The sequence below is a fragment of the Protopterus annectens genome, chromosome 2.part2 (assembly GCF_019279795.1).
Source record: "Protopterus annectens isolate FY-2018-M chromosome 2.part2, PAN1.0, whole genome shotgun sequence".
Taxonomy (NCBI): Eukaryota; Metazoa; Chordata; order Ceratodontiformes; family Protopteridae; genus Protopterus; species Protopterus annectens.
Window position 1 is genome coordinate 942514933 of NC_056730.1, and position 25408 is coordinate 942540340.

At 37.9% G+C, this 25408-nt stretch overlaps 1 protein-coding gene across 2 annotated transcripts in view; it reads left to right on the forward strand.

Annotated features, from left to right (window-relative positions):
• The window catches only part of VCAN (versican), a 401734-nt gene that overhangs the window by 47238 nt on the left and 329088 nt on the right, over positions 1-25408 (forward strand). For both annotated transcript variants that reach the window (XM_044064259.1, XM_044064260.1), the window contains 2 exons: positions 12813-12873; positions 21625-22029. In XM_044064259.1, the coding sequence (XP_043920194.1) occupies positions 12819-12873; positions 21625-22029 (460 nt within the window). In that variant the 5' untranslated portion in view covers positions 12813-12818. The remainder of the gene's footprint in view (positions 1-12812; positions 12874-21624; positions 22030-25408) is intronic.

Sequence of the window (25408 nt, forward strand, 5' to 3'; positions counted from 1 at the left end):
AGAAAAAGAAAAGGACAGGCATCCGAGGTCCAAAACCTATGACGAGGCTTCTGTTAGGCCTGTCGCCAGTTCGCCGGTTCTCAGTGAGGCGCTTTCGCAGCCCCTGATGCCCGCTATCTCAGAGCCACAGGCCACTTCCGACTCCCATGTGGAGCTGACTAGGCCACTGGAAACTCAAGGTATTGGACACTCAGAAACTATTCCCTCAGATGGGTCCAGAGCCGCTCAGCAGGCATCGGCTTCCGAGGGTGTTTTCAGGCCTACTCAGTTATATGTGAAGCCAACTTCAGCTTCAAAGGCAAAGACTAAAGCATCTCTAAAGACAAAGAAACAAGAAGAGCATTCTCCTGGACACAGCAACCGATGCCAGACCTAGACTTTGGAACTCGGGCCGACTGCGGGTAGCCTGCCAGCAGGATAACCCAGTTGCAATCACTGCAACAGTGAATACACTCGGACATCTACACTTATGGTAGGTACACAACTGTACATTACACTACAATACTGAGAAAAAGACAAGCTAGTTAAGCACTACTTTAATGTGAGACCTGATATTAACAGCACTTAGAAAGGTGTTTAACAATTGTTAAGCACCTATTTAAGTTCTGCTAATATTGAGTCTCTTGCTAGGAAGCAAGTATTTCGAGTGCCAACCAACAAACAACATTGGCAGATGTAGAAATAGCTTAGTTTCTGTTTGTTTTGCCCCTTATTAAGTGTCCTTGAGTTCAGTTCATAGTTTTGCCCCTTTCCCTCATAAACTTGTTTGATTTTCTGGCAAATCAATGAGGATTACAGTAAGTCAAAAATGCCGGAAACAGATTTTAACCCTTCTTATTGTTCAGAAAAGCATTCTGATGCAAGACCTGTTATTCTATTAACATTTTGACTGAGTTAGAGTAATATTTAAAACTCTCTCTACGTTTGATCCTTTGTCCCACCCATGAACACTAAACAAGTCAGGTAATAGGTGTGGTACTACTGCCTGTTTTTCAGTGCTCAGTAAGGGATTTGTATTTTTCTTTTTTTTTCTTTTTCTATCATAATACGTGGAGCAAATACATTTCTATGTACAAGAAAAAAGCATGAGTGGATCTCCAATCATAACCCTGTATTATGTGCTCTTAACATGGATGCCAAGATTTACCTTGAGAGCTTCAATCTGCAGGTGACTCTCTTAGCATCCGTGTCTTGAAACATAATCATTTAGTTCCGATTGGAGAACCAATCATAATCCTCTATGTTGTTGTTGAATTACTCTTCTTATCTGAACACAGACAGATATTCCTTACTTGTGAATAGAGTCTCGACAGTGCGGTGGAGTCCATTACAGTTTATTGAATGGAATCTACACATGGATTCCTCTTAACCAACAGAGTTTAGATAAAGCTTTTTTTTCAGGTGTAACATTGACAAACTGGAGGTATTGCTATATTAATTTCTTGAAAACTTTTGAGTCAGTAAATCATGAAATGTTCATAGGCAAGTTTAAAATCTTCAGCTGAATTCTTATAACTGGCTTTGGTTTCATAGATATTTGCTGGAGAATCTTGATATACATTGGAGGATGGTCTGTCATCTCTAGCTCTAACAAGGAATGGAATTCCACATTTAGCTGCCACTGTTCTTTTTTTATTCACTATCTTCTTTCATATTCTGTAACACTTTAAGATGTACAACCAAACTATGTTGATAACACACCAATGTCTGTCTTCAAGCAAGCTGCTGAGTATATCAACAAATCTGTGAACATCTTTTCATTCCGTAGAGAGTTGGTTTAGCTTGAATCTTATTATTGTTATAGCATTCAAAGAGTTTTATCTGTCTTTATTTCTGTTTAAGCAAATCAGGCATTTTGATTGTTTAAAACATTTGTGGCTACAATACTGAGGTATTGGTCATCAGCTTATTTAATAGCCTAGCTCTACATTAGTAAATAGATACCAATTCACACTACCTTATTATTACTGATTATTATCGCTATATTATTGCAGTGCTGACAGGGCCAACGAGAATTGTGTTACAAGCTGCAGATTTTTATCACTGAGTTAACAGATGTTTCTTTTTGTGGACAGAAATGACTTTATGGCATAGTACCTTAAACTTTTCATTGCGCTTCCTTATGCCTTTGTTATTACTATAAGATTAGTATAGCACATGAAACAAAATGGCATCCTTTTTGAAATGAAAAAGAACACAAGTATCCATAATCCTTTTTGAATTAAAGCTAAAAACTTCTAAAGATTGAACAAGTCTGATAAAAAGTTATTTAACTGTACTGCATGAACTTATGGACATATAATCTTTGAAGGACAGTCAGATAAAGTCTTCCGTTAAACCTTTCGGTCTTAAACTGTCACATATGATGTAAAACTCAATCCATATATGTTGTAACAACTTCAGAATGACCATTGATAATCTGATTTTTATTCCAGCAGTACCTCATTAAGGCATACATTTGTATTCAGTCAATTACACCTGCAGAGAGCTTCCCTGTCCATGGTGCTGAAGTTCTGCCAGGTTTGGAGGTGTATTGAAGATTACTATATCTCCAAACAATCATATATTTTTTTTACTAATTATACATGGAAATCTGCAGGATTCTTAAATGAGTTATTGATATATGCCTTTCTTATAAATAAATCATGGCTGTCTTTCCAAATATGATTTATTTTGTATTAATAGCGCCTTTCTCTGGGTCTATTAATTCATGTGTATATTACAAATACTGATTGTCAACTGCCATAATGTAATTTTCCAAATTTCTACTTCATGGATATTATTTTACACATATAACATCTGCATATACCTTTTGCAGTGTTTCTGTTGTTTCATTATTACTGACTCTGTGGTTATCTTTGATATGCCCATTAACATATACATAGCAGTAAATAGTCAAATAAATATTCTAGTTTATCATTTATATTTACAGTGGTGTGGATGGTAGAAATATTTTTTTCAGAGACTTCACTTACATTGAACTCATGAATAGTATTTAGTTTTTCTCTGTATATGGAAAAGTGGGAGGAAATTGATGGAAGAGCACAGAAACCCATATTATCATTTCACACTAAAGCACTTAAAAATGAAAGGAAACAAGTTTAACAGATTAAAACTAATAGAACAAAATAGTTTGTACATATGTAATTACAGAAAACTTTCTTAAAACAGTGGCCAACTGTGATGAAAACATTTTTTTAAATGTAAGCAATAATTTTTGGAAAAGGCTTTGGAGTACAGTGTTATAAAGAAATTTACTACAGCTAGTATGCAGCCAGAGCAAGGCTGTGTATATAAAGCCATAAAATATCAGATTTAAAAATGTATGCACAAATAATGTGGAAATGTAGCCTTTGATATTGCTTCCCCCTTTTCTGTATACATCTAGACAATGCTGCCTGCCAGTGGCACTGTCCAAACTGTAGATTTTTTTACTTTTTCAGCAATTATTTCTTAGCTTTCCCTACATTCTATGTTTTTTTGATGGCATTAGCATGCTTACCTGCCAGATATAAAGACTGTGGAAACATCATGCTCTCTGGACTGACAGCCATCTCATGAAGTTCAGATTTCGATGGCTAATGGTGTTTTCTGGAAGGAACAGTTTATCAGATAGCAGAGAAAGCTTCCAAGTTCCAGGAGTTTTCAGGATGGTGGCCACTTTCAGTGATAAAGAAATTTCAAGTTAGTTATGTGGATGGTGACCCTTTCGTTTGGAATGAGGAAAGCAGTCTGTTCTCTTACTACTGCCTCTGCCAGTCTTGCACCTTCCCATCATGCTGTTCCCCTAGAGGGTTTACCTCAAGTGGAGAAAGTATGACAGGTATAGGGCAGGACACTCTGGAGTCAAGACAGGCTGGTTCCTATACTTAAACATATGGGTACAGAGTGAGTTTACTGGGCTTACAAGACAGAGCTTGCCTAAAACCAAAAGAGCCATCTCATTATTTTAGGGATGTTATGCAGCTATTGTAAAGTTGGGTTCCATGATGAAGGAACAGGATATTATTCTCCCTTATTTTTCATGTCCAAGTGAAGAATGGAGGCTGATACCTCACTTGTCCAATCTAAGTTTGCCTAGATGAGGACATTCTGCATGGTCATTTTTGGTATGCAACCTACATGTTGCCTCATAGAAACATACATGAAATCCTTGGATCTGAAAGCTGCCTATTGGCATGTTCCACTCTTCAACGCGCACATAAGATTGATTACACTTCAAGTGGGCTGAAATCATTTGCAGTTCAGTGCATTTCCCTTAGGTTTAACATTCCTTCAAGGGAATTTATCATATTACTGGGGTGTGCGCTGTGTTAGAGGACTATACATATTTTCATAGAGTCAGCTGCCTTTCTGGTCAAAACAAAGTTCCTGAAACAGCTGCTAAACTACTTTTGAGGGTTCATTAGTTTTATCGGTGAACAGATTTTCTTCTTGCTCCAGTTAATAAGAAAGTGTTTTTAGTAAGGGTTCTACTGGACTCAGAATAGGAAACAATGTATCTCTTTAGGGACAGAATTCAGAACATGTTGGTGTGGTGCTGTTCTGTGATCGCACACAAAGTACTCTAAGACAGGAATTCTTTGTGATTCTAGGATATATTGTAGCATGCATTCTTATAGGGTAGGTTGTATGGCTGCACCTAATAGAGGAGGAATTTCTGAGTTCAGGAGGTGGATAAACTGAACAAATTCCTTCTCCTATTTTCTTCCTCATCATGGAGATTTGCTAGGAGATAGTGACAGCTCAGTCCAATTTGTACAGAATATTTTTGAGACCCCTTCTACAGAGGTTTTGACAATAGTAGTATTAGATGTGAGGTGGAAAACTCATATGAAATCTCATCTGGTGCAGGAAATGGGGTATTATAGGTAGTTGGAACTTCACAGCAACATGAAGAAGCTGTTAGTAGTCTCTGGTAGCCAGTATTCCAGAGAATATTTATCTAAATACTGCTTGACGAGGACTCTATAGCATGCTATACAAACATTCAGGGACTCGGTTGTTCTTACCAGTTGTTTGGATGGTGATGATTCTACAGATCTTTTACTCAGTGTGAGGAATAAGCTGGAGGTGGGGCACCTTGAGGATGACTGGAATGCCCTCATGGATGGTGTGAGATAGTCAGGCGTGCTGATCCATAACCTGCAACTAAAACCTGCGGTCTCCACTTTTGTAACATTGATTTTGCCGGTTCTTAGATGGGATCCTTTTACTTCAGAAGAAAATCTTTTGCTACTAGAGCTATGTTCAAGAGCCCAAGATGCCATTATCAGGCTCTACTCAGAGCCAGGGGTTCTTCTCTGCAGAGGTGTTTAGGATTTTGAAGGAAGCAAGAAAGCATAATACCAGAAAGTTCAATTTATTTAAGTGGAGCAAGTTTCTTTGCTGGTGCAATCACAAATATCTTGCTGACTGTTTAGATGGGGTTGCTTAGGATGTGAAAAGACCAAGGTATTTGCTGGGTCAAGGCTTATCTTATTTCTCCATCAAGGTTCTCAGGCCATGGATGAGTTTCCAGATACCCATGCAATCACCCAGTTTCTTCTTGAAATATGTGAGGATGTCACTCTGTTTAACATAAAAAGACAATTTGTTGCAGAGATGGGGTAACTGACGAGTAATAACTCTATCCCTCCAATGTATTTTATTTATGTCTTGCTGCTGGATTAGATCCTATATTTGAGTGTTTGTGGAGCTGTTAGTCTTATGGAGGTAGGGTGTTTAATGACATGGGATACAAGATGTAGATCTCATCAGAGAAGACCCTAAGAGACAATGTTTGGGAATAAGGCTTCAAGGCTGACTTTAGAGTTAAGAGTTTTTAGACCATTAGAATTTTAGTTAAAAACCTTTGGGGCCTTTCTAGCTGTATGATATGTCTGGCTAGGTACATGGTGAATAAGGTATTGTAGTCTGTAATGGTCTAGTTACATATGGGTACATGGGAATAATAACCCCCAAGAGCAGAAAACCACAGGCTGTTGTTAGGGCCCTTATCTGTAGATATGTGGCTGCTTTTGCAATCTTCTCTGGGTGGGCTTCAGCTGGAGAGTTTTGTGAGGTAGGAATGTGGTTTCAAGTACATATATTTCCTGAACATTATAAGCTAGATTGCTAGCCTAAGGCTAGGGGAGGTTTTGTTTGTCATTCAAGACATGTTATAGGGCCCCCCTTTACCTTTGCTAGTTATTCTGCCCAGAATGAAGATGCAGCAAAAGAGAAATGATGAAGACCTGTGGTACAGATTCAGGAAGTGTACATTAAAACTGTAATTATTCATCCTCCAAGGGTTCCTACTAAAATCCCTAATATACAGTTTACATTTTGCTTGTTCCATGTTTTTCTCCCAGTCATATTGTTGTGTGAGCTATTTGATTGACTAGTGCATAGGAGACCCTCAACTGTCCCTGATTCTGACTCAAATTTTAGCTCTGTCCCTTTTAATCCCTCCTAAAACTGGTGACTTTTGGAGGAAAGTTAGTGAATTAAACTTAATGAATAATGGCAATAATTAAGAGTTGTAGATTTATTTTACCTCACAAAATGTACATTATTCATATGCTGTGATTCTGTGAATGTCTTAAGTTAATAGCACAAATATTTTAAAAGTGTCCCTGATTGTCCCTGATTTTTTCTGGCTTTGTCCTTGATTCTGTTGAAATTTATCCCCGATTGGTTGAGAGGTGCCAGGTGTCATGTAAAAGCAGTGGCCATTGGCAGGAAGTGGCTCTGATACAGGCTAGCAGGATAGCAAAAATAATATTGGCCAATATAACTAAATATCCATGAAAAAGGGTTTTCAACATATCTAGTGACTTCATGATGGTATGAACCCAGAATAATTAAAGAGCTGTCACTTCTTTTGGGCATAAATAGTAGAAAGGTAAGTTAAGGCTTTTTTTGGGTAATGTTTCTGATGTCATAGGCCTAACACTGTGAACAATGTGGTAGCTTTAAATGTTAACCTTCGGCTGTCTCAGAGAAGACCTATGGGAGTTTATGTATGCTTCTTAGCTGTTGCCAGAATGTGCAGATGGAAACGTAGTATAGTATCTGGTATAATAGCTGCCACTTCAGGAGTGGAGAACTCGTATACCTCTTTACTACAGCATTAGCTCAATTTGGAACAGTTAGTCTGTGCGTCTGGTAAAGTCCTCTAACTGCTGGCTGAGGGAATCTAAACTTTGGCTTTTTATCCTTCTGTCATTAAAAGCAATGTGCACTTAAATGAATTGCTGCAGTTGTGCAGTTGTATTTTATATATTATGATACATTCTGTAAGAATAAAGTTAACAGTTTTAGTTATCATACAAGCTCTACAACATTTAATTATTTCTAGAAATTCAGTATTTGTCAGCAGAAGTTAATTGTTTTACATGGTGACAAATAATCATTGCAATGTGGATATGTTGTAGGCACAAGCATTCCTTATTGTGTTATAGACGTTAGGGCTTTACCTTGCATTTAATAAGGAACACACTATAAGGAAACATGGTGATTACTCAATTAGTAAATTCAGGACGTTTGTACTAACATAAGTGAGTATATTATCTGCATGCAATAACATTATAACTATATGACAGTATGTTTTACAGTTGCACTGACACACTAATTAGCTCTCAACTGAATGACTAAGTAGTTAAAATCTATTATTACAGTGTATGTGTCCATGGTTTTCTATATAAGGACTTTATCCAGATGGACTTACCTGGCTAAAAAGTGAAACAGAAAAAAATAATGCACAGCATATTATGTGACTCATGGCATATCATAGAAAAATCACAATCAATCAGGTCTTTGTGAATGTGCAACATATTCATCAGATCACAGCTGCTCACTCAATAGTTTCACCTTCTCTACGGTCACATTTTCGCATCCTATTCTTTAAGACAGTTATTCTTTAAGTCATTACCTCATGTATTGAATTCACAAAAGACTCTGGGTGAGGATTAGCATTTATGCTTCCACCACAAATGTCTTCCACCTCCAGCAAGGGGACTGTGCACTTTCCTTTATATGCATCCTTTTATACTGTACCTCTCCTATGGCTGACTGCTATTTGTTTTTATTGAGTAATTAAAATCTGGTATATGTGTCTTTTTTACTTTCTTCTCAGGCATACAAAACTTTTCCTCATAAACTTACCCTCTATTCCTTGGACATGTTTGTCACTTTGTGCTACATACCTTACTCTGAAGACAATTTATTTTTGATTTTTGAGAAAATATCTCTATGTACAGCTCAAGGTATGGACAGAGTAATTAGGAATTTTCAACAGAAACATTACTTCCATGCTTCAAAATATGATTAACTTATCATGTATCCCCACACCTCACTACCTATCGATATTACTTTATTAGGCTAAGCAGCTGTGTCTGTGTTACGCAGTTTAAGTATCTTAGTTTTGTTACCCTGGTACCGCTTATCTGCGCCTTTCTCAGTTCCTAATTACTTCCTTGGTCTTTAATGTGACTGACTATTCAGTTCTTAACAGTCTTTCCAGTTGTTTTTTTAACCATTTCTTTATTTACCTTCTTGTCCTACACAACTTCTGTGCTTTATTGTCATTACCCACTTCCTGTTGCTGTGGCATCATCTGCAAATGCAGTGCTTTGCATCTGGATCATTGCAGACCTTTCAGCTATAGAGAAGTCACAGATTACAAACATTCATGTAACTCTGCTTTTGACTGATTAATGTGAGGATTCCTTTTCCAGTGGCACTCTTAGCTGCCTGTTCCTTGGCTATATCATCCACTTTCATTTATGTGAGCTGTAATCTTTTACTCCTTGAGTAAATATTTGCTGCTGAGATCATCAGTTGTGTCATGTTGATATTTGCAGTGTCTTCTGATATTCCATATGAGTCAGTTCATAGACACCTCACTTTCTTCATGGTACCTTATAGTATACATTAAATGTTGCTTATAATGGTAACATGATTTTCTAAAAAGGAGATTGCATTTTGCTCTGAACATTTTCTAGCCTACATACAGATATCAGATCTATCACTAACTCCAGCTCATTCAAAATAGCACTAAAAGATACGTACCATAAGGCATGGTCATGTCTTTACTATGAACCAACATAACCTACCTTCCTGTCATCTCTTATCTCTGCCTGCCCCCCCCGCCCCCAAGCTGCACCTCCTATGAAATGAACTTACTCATCAAACAGGATTGCTTGTCCCCCTAGCTTCCATTTTTCTAGCCTCTTACTCATTCCCTACCTAAACTTCTGTCTCTCCTACTTAGTACCTGGGATTTTGTCCTGCTTTACTCTATACCCACCCCCCCTCAATTTCAGCTATCTTACTAGCTTGGTTAACAACTATCTATAAACTCTAATATTCCTATTGCATTATGTAGTTTTTCTGTCTTACCTTTAGCAAATTCAGACTATGTACATTTTAAATTTACCTTAATATTATTGTCTCGCAAAAAAAAAGTGATCTACCTTGCTACTTTACTGTAAGCTGTCTTATGTTCTGTGTGCCATTCTTTTCTATTTATAAGTTTTCAATTGTTAATTATTATTTTTTGTAATGTTGGAGCTTTTCTCTTTGGGTCTCCGCTGAGAAAGGCTGTCTACCCAGTCAGACCAACCTGGTTAACAAATGTCAAATAAATAAATACATAAATACATACATAAATAAATAAATAATTGTGCACTGTCTATAAAACTGTCCACATGAAATAAATAAAAATCCCTCTTTCTGGGTAACTTATAGGGAATGACATTGACAATATTCCTGTTCATGTGTGAATCACCATAACTGCACCCACATCACTTGATCCTCTTTAATATTTTTCATTTTCTTTTTTTCTCTTTGTTGCCTGCTGACTATCTTACCCCTGGTGGACTGACCAACCCATGTGTTCTCCATGGGTAAGATCTGGTCATGAAAGGTTATCATCCAGTCACCCTGCATTTTTTAAATGCCCTAAATCCTTTGCCTGCAGTAGTCTGTATAACTGAAAGTCCAGCTATACAACCCCTCTTTTAGCATGCTCACTTTTATGCAAGCCTAGTGTCTGATATTGTGTGTATGCACTGCTTGGTGGATGTTTCTTCCAAGCCCTTACACTGCATTTGTTAGAACATCTCGCTTCTGCTAAGTCTCAGCTTTGTAGTGAACTCTGTTGCCATCCCTCTGCCCAGAATGGGTAAACCTTAATTGGTTACTCCCACCCTCTTCTACTGACCTGATGAAGTCCAGGTCACTAATAAACTCTAGGTCACCTGGGTCACTAGTAGGACTTTATCCCTCTGTGTCACAGAATTGTTTGAATTTCTTAGACAGTAATCTGTCAAATGCTTGCACAGTTATTGCTCTCCAAAAACCATAGCCTATGTAAGGAATCAGTGAAGTCCTGTAAATGCTGGCATTCATCACTGCATAAAGTGGTTTTACAGTTGCTTCACTTGCTTCTGTGACCATATCAAGCACGTGTACTTAACTATGTACCTTTGAAAATAACCTACATGTAAATTTGTACTATTTAGTCTGAATGCATTTTTTATCTGCATTTTTATTTTATTTTTATTATTTTTTTTTATTTGTATTGGTACTTGTGTATGTTTGGAGCTTATCTTCTTGGGCCTCTGCTGTAAATGGACATTGATCCAGTCGGACTATTCCGGTCAACAAATGTAAAATAAAAATAAAATAAATAAGTGTTCACAGTGGCATTATTACACACATCCTTTCCTAGCTTGGGACAGCTATTTAATAAACCATTCAGTATAGGCAAAGTTGACAGCAACAGATTTAATAATATCAGTTTATACATCAGACCTTTGCATTCACATAGTCACAGGACAAGGGAACATTTCATGTTTTGTAAGTGTAGGTACTGCCTGCAGACAACAGATCTGCTCACAACTTGAAATCAAGCATTGTCAATTTGTGACTGTAGATTTTATTGGACCAGTTTCTGTTTAGTTCCAGACAATCTGCCACCATTTTGGAAATGTGGTTAAGGTCCATATCTTCAAAATGGTAAGAAAAGTGCAGACTATGAACATCTATAGGTTTATAGGTTCATAGGTAGGTACTAGCCTATCGGCCCAAGGGCCTACGTAAGCCTAGCCAACAAGGTTCCATAGCTTATGCCACCCAAGAAAATTATTTTCCCGTGCCACTGTCCATCAGAGACACAGAAGTGATCCCTGGGGTGTATTTCCTATTTCCTATCCACTCATCAAGATTTTTCTTGAATATAATCTGTAGTTAACAATTTCTGGAGAAGGTATGGAATGGCCATGCCTTAACATTTCAGCTACTGGTATTGCATAGTAGCAGTATGTAACATGAGTGTCACCATATCTATCTGATCATAACATAACAGGAGTGGCACGAGTGTCTCTGTCTGTAATCTATTAAAATTTGTTTCACAAGATTCTGGTTAAAGGTTAGCACACCCGAGGAATGAACATGACTTTATTGCTATCAGACTGCCAGGCCACTTGATGGAAAACTGATTTACTTGAATAGTCCCTGGAAATGTGAGTCATCTGGAATAATTCTAGGCAGGTACCAATCCAAATAGCGCTGATTTTACAGTGTTGTTTTACAATGACCCACCTGTAGTCATTGCAGTCAAATCTACATCAGTTTCCTTGGGATGGAGGAAACTGTGAAGATGGTATATGTCTTATTTCAAAGAAAGAAAAGAAAAAAATATGATTATAAACATTTTATTTACTGTGGCACCTTCATTGCATTTGATGATGCTAAAGTCAGTTTTCCTCCTTTTTATTCATCCTTAACTCCTCTCTCCTTTGCATCTTTCTTCTTGAATACTTTATGTCATCAAAAAATGGCATTCCAGATCATGTTATGAACACCATGGAAAGAAGTGACCAGTGTTAGATGTGATCTTAGAAACACGTAAAGAAAAGTAGTTGTGGAGAGTAGTGTTTTGCAGAGGCCTGTAAACAGTTCAACACCTAGCTTATTATTTATTGATTCAGACAGTCATCAAAGCCTCTTTTCCTACATCAGTGGTAAGGTACGGACAAGAGAAGCATATTTCTGTGAACTCCAAGAAGATATTGTTGCCTTCTCTGCTGCCTACACTTTTGGATGTATTCCATTACACATTTGAACTTTCCCTGCCCTGGTATTTCTGTTGCACTGTTTGCCACAAGATCAGTGAAGACTCTAGCAAAACTGTTGTAATAACCAGGTATGCAAGCAGAAAAGAGGACAGTATAATTGCATTGCACTTTAAGAATAAGGCAGACACTGCTTTTACGTACATCAAAAGTATTTCAATAAAATACTTTTTCACACCTTAAATGCACCTCTGTAGGTTTTGCAAAAATACACTACAATAGTTGCTACTTTTGTAGTTAATTTGACTGTATTCCTTAAATGACAAATCCCACAATATATTCAAAATGAAGAACATTTAATTACAGTTAAGGAGGTCTGGCTTTTCAGTATTGAAAGTTTGTTTGCAGAAATTGCCAAGTAATTCTGACAATAAGATATTAATGAGACTACGTCTTGGTGTACACCACTTACATTTAGTGAAATGTATTTATGTGCACCAGTAATCAAGCAGCAGCAAATGCGAATGTCACTTCCAGTAAAACTGCTGTAGGAAGTTCAGATGCTTCATCCAAACAAAGACTGACTTATTTTCTCCCTTATTGCTATTGTCTGTCATCTGTTTTCAAACAGCATTGTTGCATGCATTGATTATGCCATATCACACTGCACATGCCATTAATGATTAGTGAGTTACTCTTTGGCAGACCTTTTGTGCCTAGACTTGCCTTACAGTATTTTTTTCCTCCTAGGTCAAGATGTTAATTCTGTTACTGCTGTATGCCGTTCCTGTTACACTTACATTCCATCATGGTAAGAACATTATGCTTTGCATCATGTCATTCTCATCAAGCTTTGTCATCTCTTAAATGCTGACTTCTGTTTTACTGTTCACATAAGCCACAATGCATCACTGTGATAAATAACTAACCGCAGAATGTAAATGTATTCCTGAAAGACTGTATTTACCAGTTTGTCACTTATTGATTGATGCAACTTCAGTTTGATAAAGACTTACAGTCTGAGATTCTGTTAAATGCAGTTACTGATGTTATTTGCAGTATGTTGACAGAAGTGTAATCACTAAACTAAAACAGCTGTACATGTGTGTTTAGTCACACTCTGCAGCATTTTGAAAGTCGGTACAAGTACATATTGTCTGGGACAATACAGGCAGAGTCATAAAGATGAAAGGCTTTTCTAACGAAAATATTTAGGTAGTGAGTGATAGAAGCAGACGCATGTCTCCTGGCTGCACAACATTTACACAGAGACTTCTACTTTAAGACAGTTACAAGATTCAGATATTAATGGTATGGTATCACTTCTGTCCTGGCAATACTTACTGATATAGTCAATGCATTTTCCCCATTTACAGTATGAGTACTTCCATATACCATGCAAAGAGGTTCTTTGTCAGTCTGTCAGACTGTGACGGCTGGAACTTCAATGTTTTCTGTTTCTTTTAACGTGAGATAAGAGCAAGGATATCAGTTTTATTCAGACAATTTTGACAAGCTCTTGACTGATAAAAATAAAGGAACAGGACAGCAGACATTCACTATTAAGAAACCTGCTGTAAAGAAAACAAAAAGATGCACTTTGACTATAGCACCTCAGAAATGGAAATGTGAAGAGTAATAGTCTGTTAGGAAGAGAGTCTTCTGTTCTTAGGGCTGGGGTGGCCCTTGAGGAATGGATCGTATTGCCCCAGGTCACTGGGTTAGATTAATTAGATCTGAAATCACAAAGGCTGTCCATAGAGCTGGAACTCTAAACTAAGGAGACTGAATGGTGACACATTATCATGGTCTACAGAGTGATTCCATGAAGGGTGATTGTTAGAATCCTGTGCTAAATACTGAGAACAGTCAAAAGTGCTCCCCCAAATGAAATATAATCGAATGTAAGCTACATTGATCTTCAAGTTGAGAATTATAATAGGGAGGATAGGGTATTTCACTAAAAATGTTTAGAAATGAGAAGTTATTGCACCTTATTTCACTAAATATAATGCTGGTTATTTGCAGAGGACCCAAAGGAAGTGGAGATGCAGTAGAAGTGCTTCTTGAATAGATTACAGCACAAAACTGCACAGCATCTTAACTAGTCGATACACTGTTAGGACAATGAAAAGGCAGAGAATGATCACAGATGAGTTTCAGATGATCCTAATATCATTAAAGCTGATAAAGTAAATGTACAGTGTTTTTTATTCTGGCCATAATACTATATGCCTTCTGGCTTCTTATACTGTAAGTAGTCAATAAATGATCTATTTCCAGCGTTAACTATAACTGCAATATTTCTTCACATCCTTAAATGGAATTATATACAAACTGTCATCTGACAGCTTAATCGGTCAGAACATGGATGTCAGTGAGATAAAAGTATAAATACGTATTTAGAGAGGGATAGTTACCAGGCATGGATCAGAAGCTGTCATGTTTTACTTTTTCATTATAAAGACCAAAGGAAGTTAGTTGCAGCCTGGCTGTAGAAAAGGCACACATTTAATTATGGTCTTAAATCATTAATTTTTGGTTTCTGAGTTTGACCTTTTTTTTAATAATCTCTCCCTAGCATTAGCAACTGAGCTGTCATTTATATCATTCTGCTGTGCACATGGCTTTTCTATTTACCTACTTCTAATCCCATTTAATCTGTGCTCTTTCAGGATACCAGTAAGCCACCAGAAATTACTTTTATTGGAGTGCAAACCCTGAGGAATGCTGAGTTATTCCCGTCTCCTCTGTTCGTTTTTTTTTTGAGTAGTTTTTTTTTTTTTTGGCTACTGTGATACGGTAGCAAAACATCTGATTTAGAGTTTATCAATATTAGTTGTTTCACCTCTGGATCCCAACTGTCTTCTGAAGTTTCTCCTATACGTATAGATAGTTCATTCTGTTTTTGACATTGCCTTGTGTGTCGCTGTAAGGTACGCCTTTTGATTTGGGGACATTAAGATTCATTCAGGCCTGTAACTATAAAGAATAATTTGGAGACAATGATTCTTTTCTTTTTAAGAATTCAGTACATAACTATCAGAGCTTGGGCAAGAAATCAGCTGGGCACTGCAGTTAAGGAAACACTCCTACAATTAGGGTGAGTAAGGCCAGTTCCACACTGACAACTGCCTGGGCTGACACCATATCTGGAATGAGGTACTACATTTACCAAGATTAATTTTACTGTACCTGGAAAAAAAATCCAGAGAATTAAATATATAGTGAAAGAAATGCTGTCACATGACAGTAACCTAAAACTGCATACTTTGAGAAGAAAGGGAATTAATGTTGTTTGTTTAGAGGAGCTGGTAATAAGGGTGGATTTAAAATGGAGCAATCTGATCAAATTAAAAGAATAGCTACATTAACAAGAGAAGCAAACCATCAGATGACTTGTTCACATCCATAAACATAGATGGAAAGGTACTGTACTGTACTGTAATTCAAATTAACTCACTGAAATGGATGATCTACTGACCACTCAGAGTATTAGTGAGAGGTAATATAGATACCACCTTTGGTCTGCCCTGGAAATAGGTCACTAGCCTAATGGGATTAACCCAGTTAACAAAGGATAAATACATACAAATAATATTATTTGATTTTATCAATGATTTCTGTGCCTATATAAGCCAGATGAATTTACTGACTTTTTAAAATAGGATCCTAAAGGTAAGTACATTAATAAATTGGCAAACATATTTTGTCAAGCAACCTATTAAGCAGCAACATTTAAGAGAGAGCACAGTTATTAGTAAAGGCTGGGCACAAGTAAAGCAACAGCTAAAGACAAAACTGCATCATTTGTGGCAGGAATAACATAATGAAACTGAGAGGCAAAAACATTTCAAAGCATCAGTAGGGTTGGGAGGGTGGCCTAATGGTTAATGATTAAGATGTTTGCCTTACAAACACAAGGTGCAGGGTTTGAGTCTCACAAGGGATAATTGGCTAGGCTTACAATGGTTTGCAAGGGCAGTTAGCCTAGTACTAACCTATGAACCTGTAATCACCTAATATAGGAGCTGAGGCTTGTAGTACTTTTTTCAGATGCTAACTGTTCAGGCAATAAATGCTGCTGGATGTTGTAGTTAGTTAGTAATCAGATAGTATTACTTTAATTGCGTGTCCCCTGGAAGATTGCAACCATAATCAGGTAAGGAGCAAACATGGACTTGCCCTGTGTAATCCATGTTTTCCTCTCTTACATAACCAATGAAAAAGCCATTTTTGGCAAGTATAACCCAGCTTGAACAACAATGGGTGATTCTGAGGGAAAATGATTAAATCAATTATTTAAGAGTAGTGAAAACTTGCTCTGAAGTTAATAAATGGAAATGTTATGACAGTACTCAGGAAGGTTCTGTAAAGTTTGAGTCTTCAACTTTTTTTCCAAATTTTGCAGACAATTGAATGCTCCCTACAGTGAAATATAACATACATTGTTATGACCGCAGAGTTCATTTGGTTATGTTTATTTATTTGGATGTAGGGGGCCTCCCCACATAAGAGATTCGGGGACTTTCTTACTTTTCAAACAATGCTCAGTCACAAAAACATATTCCACAAATAGTACTCAATGAGTCTGAGATGAACTTAAGACACCTACTGCCAGAGCCAATAAGAACTGACAAGCAGGGAATTAGTGGAATCATGGCTGAGGATGTATTTAGTGTGGAGCCCCACTTATTATTTACATAATGCATAACAAATTATTTATGAACCACGTACGACAAACATCACTTTTAACCATCTGCTTCCATTTTATAACAGATAAAATGGGGCAGAGAGTTAGTGATGGGTTGAATCTAGAGAAGGAGTGAGTTAGTATTCTAGAGTTTGGCGTGCATTTGCTCAAGTAATAGTGATTATCACAGTCTCTCAAAAAACTTGGAGATAAGGTACAAGGTTGGTGTAATGCATATTTACCTAGCAGAGCTCTGTCATCACATTTCTGCTCTTTGAGTTCAGGACTGAATGTGGCAGTCACAAAAGGTATGTAATGTATGCCTTCTGTTTTGTATGAGCTAAATAAAACAATGTGTATTAATATTTGGCTTTGCTGGAAATAAATACATTTAGCCAATTTTTATGGGTATTAATCTTACTGCTGTAGTTGTCTTACAATCTGTGTAATTTATTTAAATGAATTATTTAATTATTGCAAACACTATCTAAGGGTATGAACACATTTCTCACACTTAAGAAGGGGTGGAGTATGTTTTGGAATATTTGACTTTTCTATATTTCACTGACATCCCAGACAATCTGCTGGGAGTTTCTTTGAAAAACAGCAGGCTTTTTGTTGGGCAATGTCTTCGTACATTCATTTCCCTAAGTGATACGTCTTCTTGCCAGAATTGCATTCATTGTGTCAGATATCCTGTTTGTTAAGATAGGTATTGTAAGTATAATGTTTCATTCTTTTAGTTCTGATAGTGAGAGTGCAGTCACAGTGACCCTTGCTGCATGAAATCATTGTATGTAATAAGAGACGTTTTAGGCTGCAGACATAACATGATACGGTGGAAGATGTTAGAGCACATGCAGACGAGACAGCAGCTGAAAATTAATACTTCATTTCTGCAGACCTGGAGGACTTTATGCAAATCTCCTTTAAAGAGTCAGAGAATGATACAATACTGCAATAATATGCAAGCTATGAAAACTCTTACTAACTTCTAATAAATCAATGTTCCCCAGCTGGCACAGAAACATAAGCTTTGCAGCATTAATAAGTTTACATGAAGCAATAAAAATAAAAATAGTTAAATTGATATTGTCAACACTAAATCTACACTATTACATTTTTTATAGTACCCTCTGATATTTGTGCCCATTTCAAAGTTTAATTCTTGATACCATTTTACTATTAAGACTTTTGCATAGATAATAATAGAGGACTGATAACTAGTTTTTAGTAAGTTAATCAATTGCACATGAAGCATTAATTTCCGTCACAGTTGCATATAACTATTACAGTTATCTACATAGTGGACAATATGTTTTATTCATAGCCCCTGTGCTACTATTCATAGGTTCATAGATAGGTACTAGGCTATTGGCCCTAGGGCCTATATAAGCCTAGTCAAAAAGGTACCCTGGCTTTCGCCACCTAAGAAAATTGTTTTCTTGCGCCCCTGTTGAGCAGAGCCACAGAAGTGATCCCCAGGGTGAATTTCCTATTTCCCATACAATCAACAAGATTTTCTTGAAGAGTGCTAATGAGGAGCTCTGTTTGACATAGATAGGTAGTCTGTTCCAGAGTATGGGAAGTCTCTGGGACAGGAATCTATCCCTCTAGCATGTTCTGTCTATTGCGGTGACAAGGTTTAGGTCCCTACAGCGTGTAGCTTGGAGGGATTGGGATTTCTTTAAGTGGAGCATGTCCCAACAGCTTTGGGTTTGACATAGCTTTGTATGCTAGGCAGAGATCACCTCTGAGTAAGCGATATGTGATGGAGTAAAGCTGGAGTTTTTTGAGACGGTCTGCATAGGGCATCTGTTTGAGGCCAGTAATCCTCTTTGTGAGGTATTTCTGTGGCCTCTCCAGTTGTTGCAGATGTCTTGTGAGGTACATACCAAAAGGGGTGCTGTACTCTATAATGGGTCTAATGAGTGATGAGTATCTATGACCTAACAATGACTTCTTTTTTTTCTGGATGAGAAACCTTTTGTGATGAGGTGTGCGAAGTAAAAGGATTTCCTGACCACTGTGGTGATGTGATTATCAAAGGAGAGACTACTGTTCACCTGTGTCCCAAGGTCTCTTATCACACTTTTGGTGTTAAGTAGACTACCACCTATGTGGTAGTTCATGCGTACAGAGTTTTTACCAAAGGGGATGACAATGCACTTTTTGGCATTGAGCTTCAGGCCATGCCTTTGACACAAGGCATTTGTCTCAGTGAGGCCCTTTTGTAGGATATCCACATCATTAGGAGTTTCGATTATGGCTCCTAGTTTGCAGTCATCTGCAAACTTCGTTAGCCAAAGACCTTCTGTGTTAGCCTGTACTTCAGAGAAGTAGATACCAGACAGGAGAGGACCCAGGAATGAACCCTGTGGTACTCCCCTTGTCACTGGTCTGAAGTCGGATTTGGAGTCTGCTACTTTCACAGTGTGGGTTCTGTCCATGAGCCAGTTGGCAACCCATCTTGTGACATAGGAATTTATACCTAGTTTAGTGAGTTTATCTATAATTCCAGAGTGGGGGATGGTGTCAAAAGCCTTGGTGAGATCTAGATAGACTGTGTGAACCACCTTACCCTCATCTATGGCTTTGGTGACTGCTTCAAAGTGTCAGGTTTAGGAGACATGATTTGCCTTTTACAAACACGAACTGGGTGGGGTCCAGAGTTTGGAGATTACCAATGTCTTTGTTTATGAGTTCCATGATGATATGTTCCATGGCCTTGCAGACCAGGCTCGTCAGGCTAATGGGGCGGTAGTTCCTGGGGTCCGTCATGGCTCCCCCTTTGTGGAGTGTGATAACTGTTGTGGTGCACCATTCAGTGGGCACAAAGCCTGAGGTGAGGCTATGATTGAACATGGTACTTAGGTGGGGTGCCAGTTTATTCTGTAGTTCATGTAGAACACAGCCTGGTATATTGTCATGTCCCATGGATGCTGTGTTTTTGGCTTTGGAGAGTGTGTTTTTTACCTGTGCAGCTGTGATTACAGGAACTTTGCATTCTTCCGGTATAGAGATGGGCCCTCTAGGGGGTGAGAGGGGGGGTAAAGTTAGCACTGAACCTATCTGCCAGGATGTTGGCAATATTAGTTGGTTCTATATATTTAGTGCCATTGTGCTGTAACTCAGAGCAGATCTAAGTGTTGCCATTGAGATTCTTGACATAGCTATAGAATGCTTTGTGGTTGTCTTTAGAGTCAATGGCAATTTTGTTTTCGTAACTAGCTTTGGAGGATTTTATGAGGGACCTCATCTTCTTACTGAGGCTGACCAGGGAGCTCCTCCAGTCATGGGATTTTACTCTTTTTTGCAACAGTTTCTTTCTTCTGTTGTAGAGTTTGTTTATGGCAGAGGACCACCAGATTGATTTTCTGTCTAAAGTTTTCGAGGCCAGATTTGCAATCACTAGTTCTTATTGCTGAGAATGTTTTTTCCAGAACTGATACATCTGAATTCTGCAAGCTACAGTTAATGTATCTTGATGGGATAGCCTGCTCATGGATTTATATATGGATCTATTCGTTTGGAAAACTTCTCTGTGGTTAGTGAGCCCTGAAAGCTGACCATGGTTTGGCTGCAGTGGCAAAGCCTATTTGCACTTCATTTTGTTGTAGATAGTCAGGCATTCTTGAATAATGTATGTAATAGTTTCTGCCTAGTACATTCATGGCGAACCTATGACATGCGTGCCAAAGGTGACACACCATGACATTTTGGGTGACACTCCAGCGTTCACCAACACCCAAGTTACCAAAGAAACTGCTTTTGCATTTGTTGGTTGTGTGAAGTGCATTGAATTATTTTATGCCATAAACCAGTTCAACAACACTGCTGCAGATGTAAAGAAGTTATTAACCTCAGACTGTTTTGGAATACTGTCTCGATACAGTCTACAAAGGGCAGCGCTGATATTGTTTTCTTTTTGTGGTTACACTTTTGTAAAGGGCAAGTAGTCTGCATTTCTAAGCGTGTGCTGTTTTGCATTCCTCTCAAATGTCCCTCTCAATCCTTCCTAAAACTGGCAATTTTTTAAACTTAATAGTGACAATAATTAGATTTACAGACTTATTTTACTTCAGAAAATGTATATTAATTCATGCTCATTTTTTCCTGTCAGTGTCTCAGATTAATAGTACTAGTAGTTTTAAACTGTCCATGTCTCTTATTTCTAGATTTGTCACTGATTCTGTTGAGATTTATCCCTGATGTATTGAGAGCTATGCTGTTTTATTTATTTTATTTTTATTTATTTATTTATTTATTTATTTATATTTTTGTTTTGGGGGTGGGGGGCACACCAGCAGAGTCGAGTTAAGCATTTTCTGAATTTTTGAACTGCCAAACCCAAAATGTTCACCATACTAGCTTAGTACCTTCATATGAAGGATAACAATAAGAAAATTAATACTTTAAATATCAAACATTCAAAAAAGTAAATGTGAGATTAAATCTAGTATAAAAATAGGCAAAACACCATTTTTTTGCAAGTGGAAAATACTGTTTATCAACTAGCAGTAATGTCAAGTTATTTCTTTTAAGGGGAGTTGATTGCTAGTTAATATCAGACTACTAATCTGTACTAGTAATGTCATGCTTAAAATCTTAAAATTGTTTATGTAAGCCTGTTTTGTTTACTGTCAGCTACCATTTGATTTTGCATTCTTGCTGCAATTTTAGGTAGATTAAACATGTTAAACATGAGTGCTAGTTTATTTGACCTGCTTAAGCATTTATATTGCTTGAGAAATATTGTAATGCTCTTCCTAGATCTGCAATGGCACCTAAAGTGAAAATTATTATAAGATATATACAATTTGGAATGTTTTAGTAGTATATTTAGTAACATTTTCTTACTTTTTCTAGAAAAACAAGCAGCAGTAAAAGTGGAAAAAGTGGACAGACTCCCTAGTGTGAAAGGTTCCCTGTCTGGCAGGGTGAACCTCCCATGTCAGTTTTCGACAGAGCCCACGTCTGTCCCTGCCATTCAGAGTTCTCCTTTTGATTACCTTCGGATTAAGTGGACAAAAATTGAACTGGATAAAAATGGAAATGAAAAGAAAGAAACCATTGTGCTAGTAGCCCAGAATGGAATTATTAAAATTGGAGAGAATTACAAAAACAGAGTGTCCGTACCAAGTCACCCAGAAGACATAGGCGATGCATCCTTGACCATAGTGAAGCTGAGAGCTAGTGACACAGGCATCTACCGTTGTGAAGTGCTGTATGGAATCGATGACACACAAGACACTGTTTCACTAGATGTGTCTGGTAAGTCACTGTTATATTGTATTTCTGAAGAAGTTACTCTTGTTGAGTGACGAAAATGTGTTTAGTTTTAATAAACTTTTCATACGTTAAAAACAACAATAGTATTCTGCATGTTCACAGACTTCTGCGAGTGGCTGTTTGGAATCCTTCCTTGTTCAAGTCACTGTTATAAGACATCAGGGTCTGCACTGAAATTGCACTATGAACTACACTGAAGGAGAAGAAATCTTTTCTAGAAATTCCTTTTACCTTTTGATAATATGTCATGGGATCTAATTATGAAATCATTTCCTGGATTCTTGTAACTCAGTGATATTGCACTTACTTCTCTTTGTGTAAAAACGCAGTACACCAAGGAACTTTCATTTTTACTTTCAAGAAAGTGACTGCTCATTAAGAAAGCATAAGCAGAACAATGTTATGACATTTAAGTTTCATTCATTTTAGGCAGTGTCCGATAGCTGTAAAACCTAATCCCATCACAAATGGTTATATCCAGACTTGAACATTTCTGAGTCATCTTTTCTAGACTCCAGCTTCTTTTTTATGCATAGCATTCTGGTCTGTTACTCTCCAACTGCATCAGCTACTGGTAAGATTTGTGGTAGGCAGGGTATCACACTGTTATGCCAGTTAGCACTACTGCCATACAGTGATTATATATATATATATGTTTTTTATTTGGGGCTGTGTTGCTTTCTCTTTAGAGTTTGCATGCTCTCCTCTGTGTCATCTTTGTTTTTCACTTGGGTCACCGGTCTGTCCCATATCAAAAACTTGCCAATACAGGAATTGATGAACCACTAAATTACCCATAAGTTTGTGTGTGTGTGTCTCTCTCTCTCTCTGTATGTGCAGACATGTGTGCGTGCATGTGTGCGCATACACATGTGCATCATGCAATGGACTGGCATCCCATCCAGAATTGGTTCCATACTTGGCAACAATTGCCCACTAGGACAGCCTTTAGCTTATCCATGACCAGGAAAAGGATATTCACAAAATGAATGAATAATGGTAGACAGGTAGCCAGCTCTTTGCTCAGACATTCAGCAGTAGATTCAGTGAATGCAGAATTGGATACAGTGACAAGGAAGAACCAAACCAGCAAATGGAACAAGCAGGCACAATGTAGAAATATACCACTTTAATAGTTCAAAAATCACACAATGAACAATATTCATTTGTTCTGACCCTAAAGCCTTACTAAAACCTAGAGACAATGCCTGGAAGAATTGTAAAAAGAACAATACCAGCCAAAATTGACAACTATATCAACAACTGTGTAATCAGGCCAAAAAACAAATAAAATTGGATAAACAAAACTACTACCTTCATATCCAAAACAAACATTCCAAAAAACCACAGAAATTCTGGCAGGCTATCAATTCCCTTTTAAAACCTGGCAAAACTACTACCCCCGCCCCAAACACCAATAATAACAATGGCAGCATAGCTTCTCAATTTAATCACCACTTTACAGAATCCATTCACACATTATCTACTCAACTAACTAACAATAATGCTACATTTACACCAACTATAGATAATAATACCTTACCCTTACTTACACTCTCACCTGTACCAACCTCTATGGTAAAAAAACTACTCTTAAAACTAAAACCTACCACCCTCGCAGCAGATGGTCTACCCACTAATTTCTTAAAATTAGCTGCAGAGTCCTTGACCTACCCTGTCTCAGTTCTCATTAACCACTCCATAAAAGAAGCCCAAATCCCCAAATTGTGGAAAATATCATACATTATTCCTCTTCACAAAGGCGGCAACTCCTATGAGCTATCAGACTACCACCCCATTGCTATCCTGTCCCCCCTTTCCAAGCTCCTAGAGAAATGTATTCACATTCAAGTGATGCACTTCCTAATCTCACGCAATCTTCTCTCATCCACACAGCATGGCTTCCGCCCAAATCATAGTACAACTACTGCTCTTCTGTCCTTCACCAATCAGGTTAACCAACTGAGAAACAACAATCACTTTGTATTAGCCATATTCCTAGATTTATCTAAGGCATTTGACATGGTCTCTCACAACCCGCTTCTAGACACCCTAACCACAATGTCCTTTGCCCCCTCCACTACTTTCTGGTTTAAAAACTATCTCGCCAATAGACAACAGTCAGTCAAATGGCAAGATGTACTATCACCTTTACTACCAACCACTATAGGTGTTCCACAAGGATCAATACTGGGCCCTCTACTATTCACAATTTTCACCAATAAACTACACACCTCCACCCTGCACGCAGCACTCATACAGTACGCAGATGACTCTACCTTAATCTGCTCTGCCCCAACCATAGCCACCCTTCAAAAACTTACCCAAGAATCCTTCTGTTCCATCGAGAAATGGATTACTGACATCCAACTTATTCTAAACCCTAACAAGACCAAACTACTTCTCTTTACCCCCAACAAACACAGGACCACACCCACCTCCTTCACTACCACCTCCAAAAATGGCACAACAATCTCCCCATCACCCCACACTAAGCTCCTAGATGTACAAATTGATAAGGATTTTCACTTTGATGTCCATATCTCTCAAACCATAAAAAGGTACATAAAAAGTTAGGTGCTCTATACAAACACAAACAGTTCTTATCAGATCAAGCAGGAATCACCCTAGCCCAAACGCACCTACTGTCTACTCTAATGTATGCTTCCCCAATCCTAACCCACATCTGGAAAACAGATATGGACAAACTAGAAGCATGTTACAATAAAATTGCAAAATTCGCAAATAACTCCACATTTAGAAGTCATCACTGTCTTGCCTTAAAAGAGCTACAGTGGCAAGAACTCCCACAATTAATTAGCTACCGCCAACTAGTGCTCACCTACAATACACTAAATAATCCCCAAAAAGCCCCAGCCTTAACTCAACTACTAAACCAATACGTAGCAAACCGTCATCTGAGGTCATCAAGCAAAACCCTACTCTGTGTGTCCAGAGCTAACAATACCACAGGGAAAGCTCTCTTCTCCTATACCATCACCAAGAAATGGAATAGCCTCCCCCAAAATATTTCCGCAGCTCCTTCCATATCACTATTCCAACAGTCACTCAAGGCACACCTCATACAGTCCTGGCTATGTCCTTGCATCACTTAGATATCCTCCTCTTCTCCCCACTCTCACTATCCCTTTTACACCTCACACAGTCCTGGCTATGTCCTTGCATCACTTAGATATTCACCTCTTCTCCCCACTCTCACTGTCCCTTTTACACCTCACACAGTCCTGGCTGTGTCCTTGCATCACTTAGATATTCTCCTCTTCTCCCCACTCTCACTGTCCCTTTTACACCTCACACAGTCCTGGCTATGTCCTTGCATCACTTAGATATTCTCCATTTC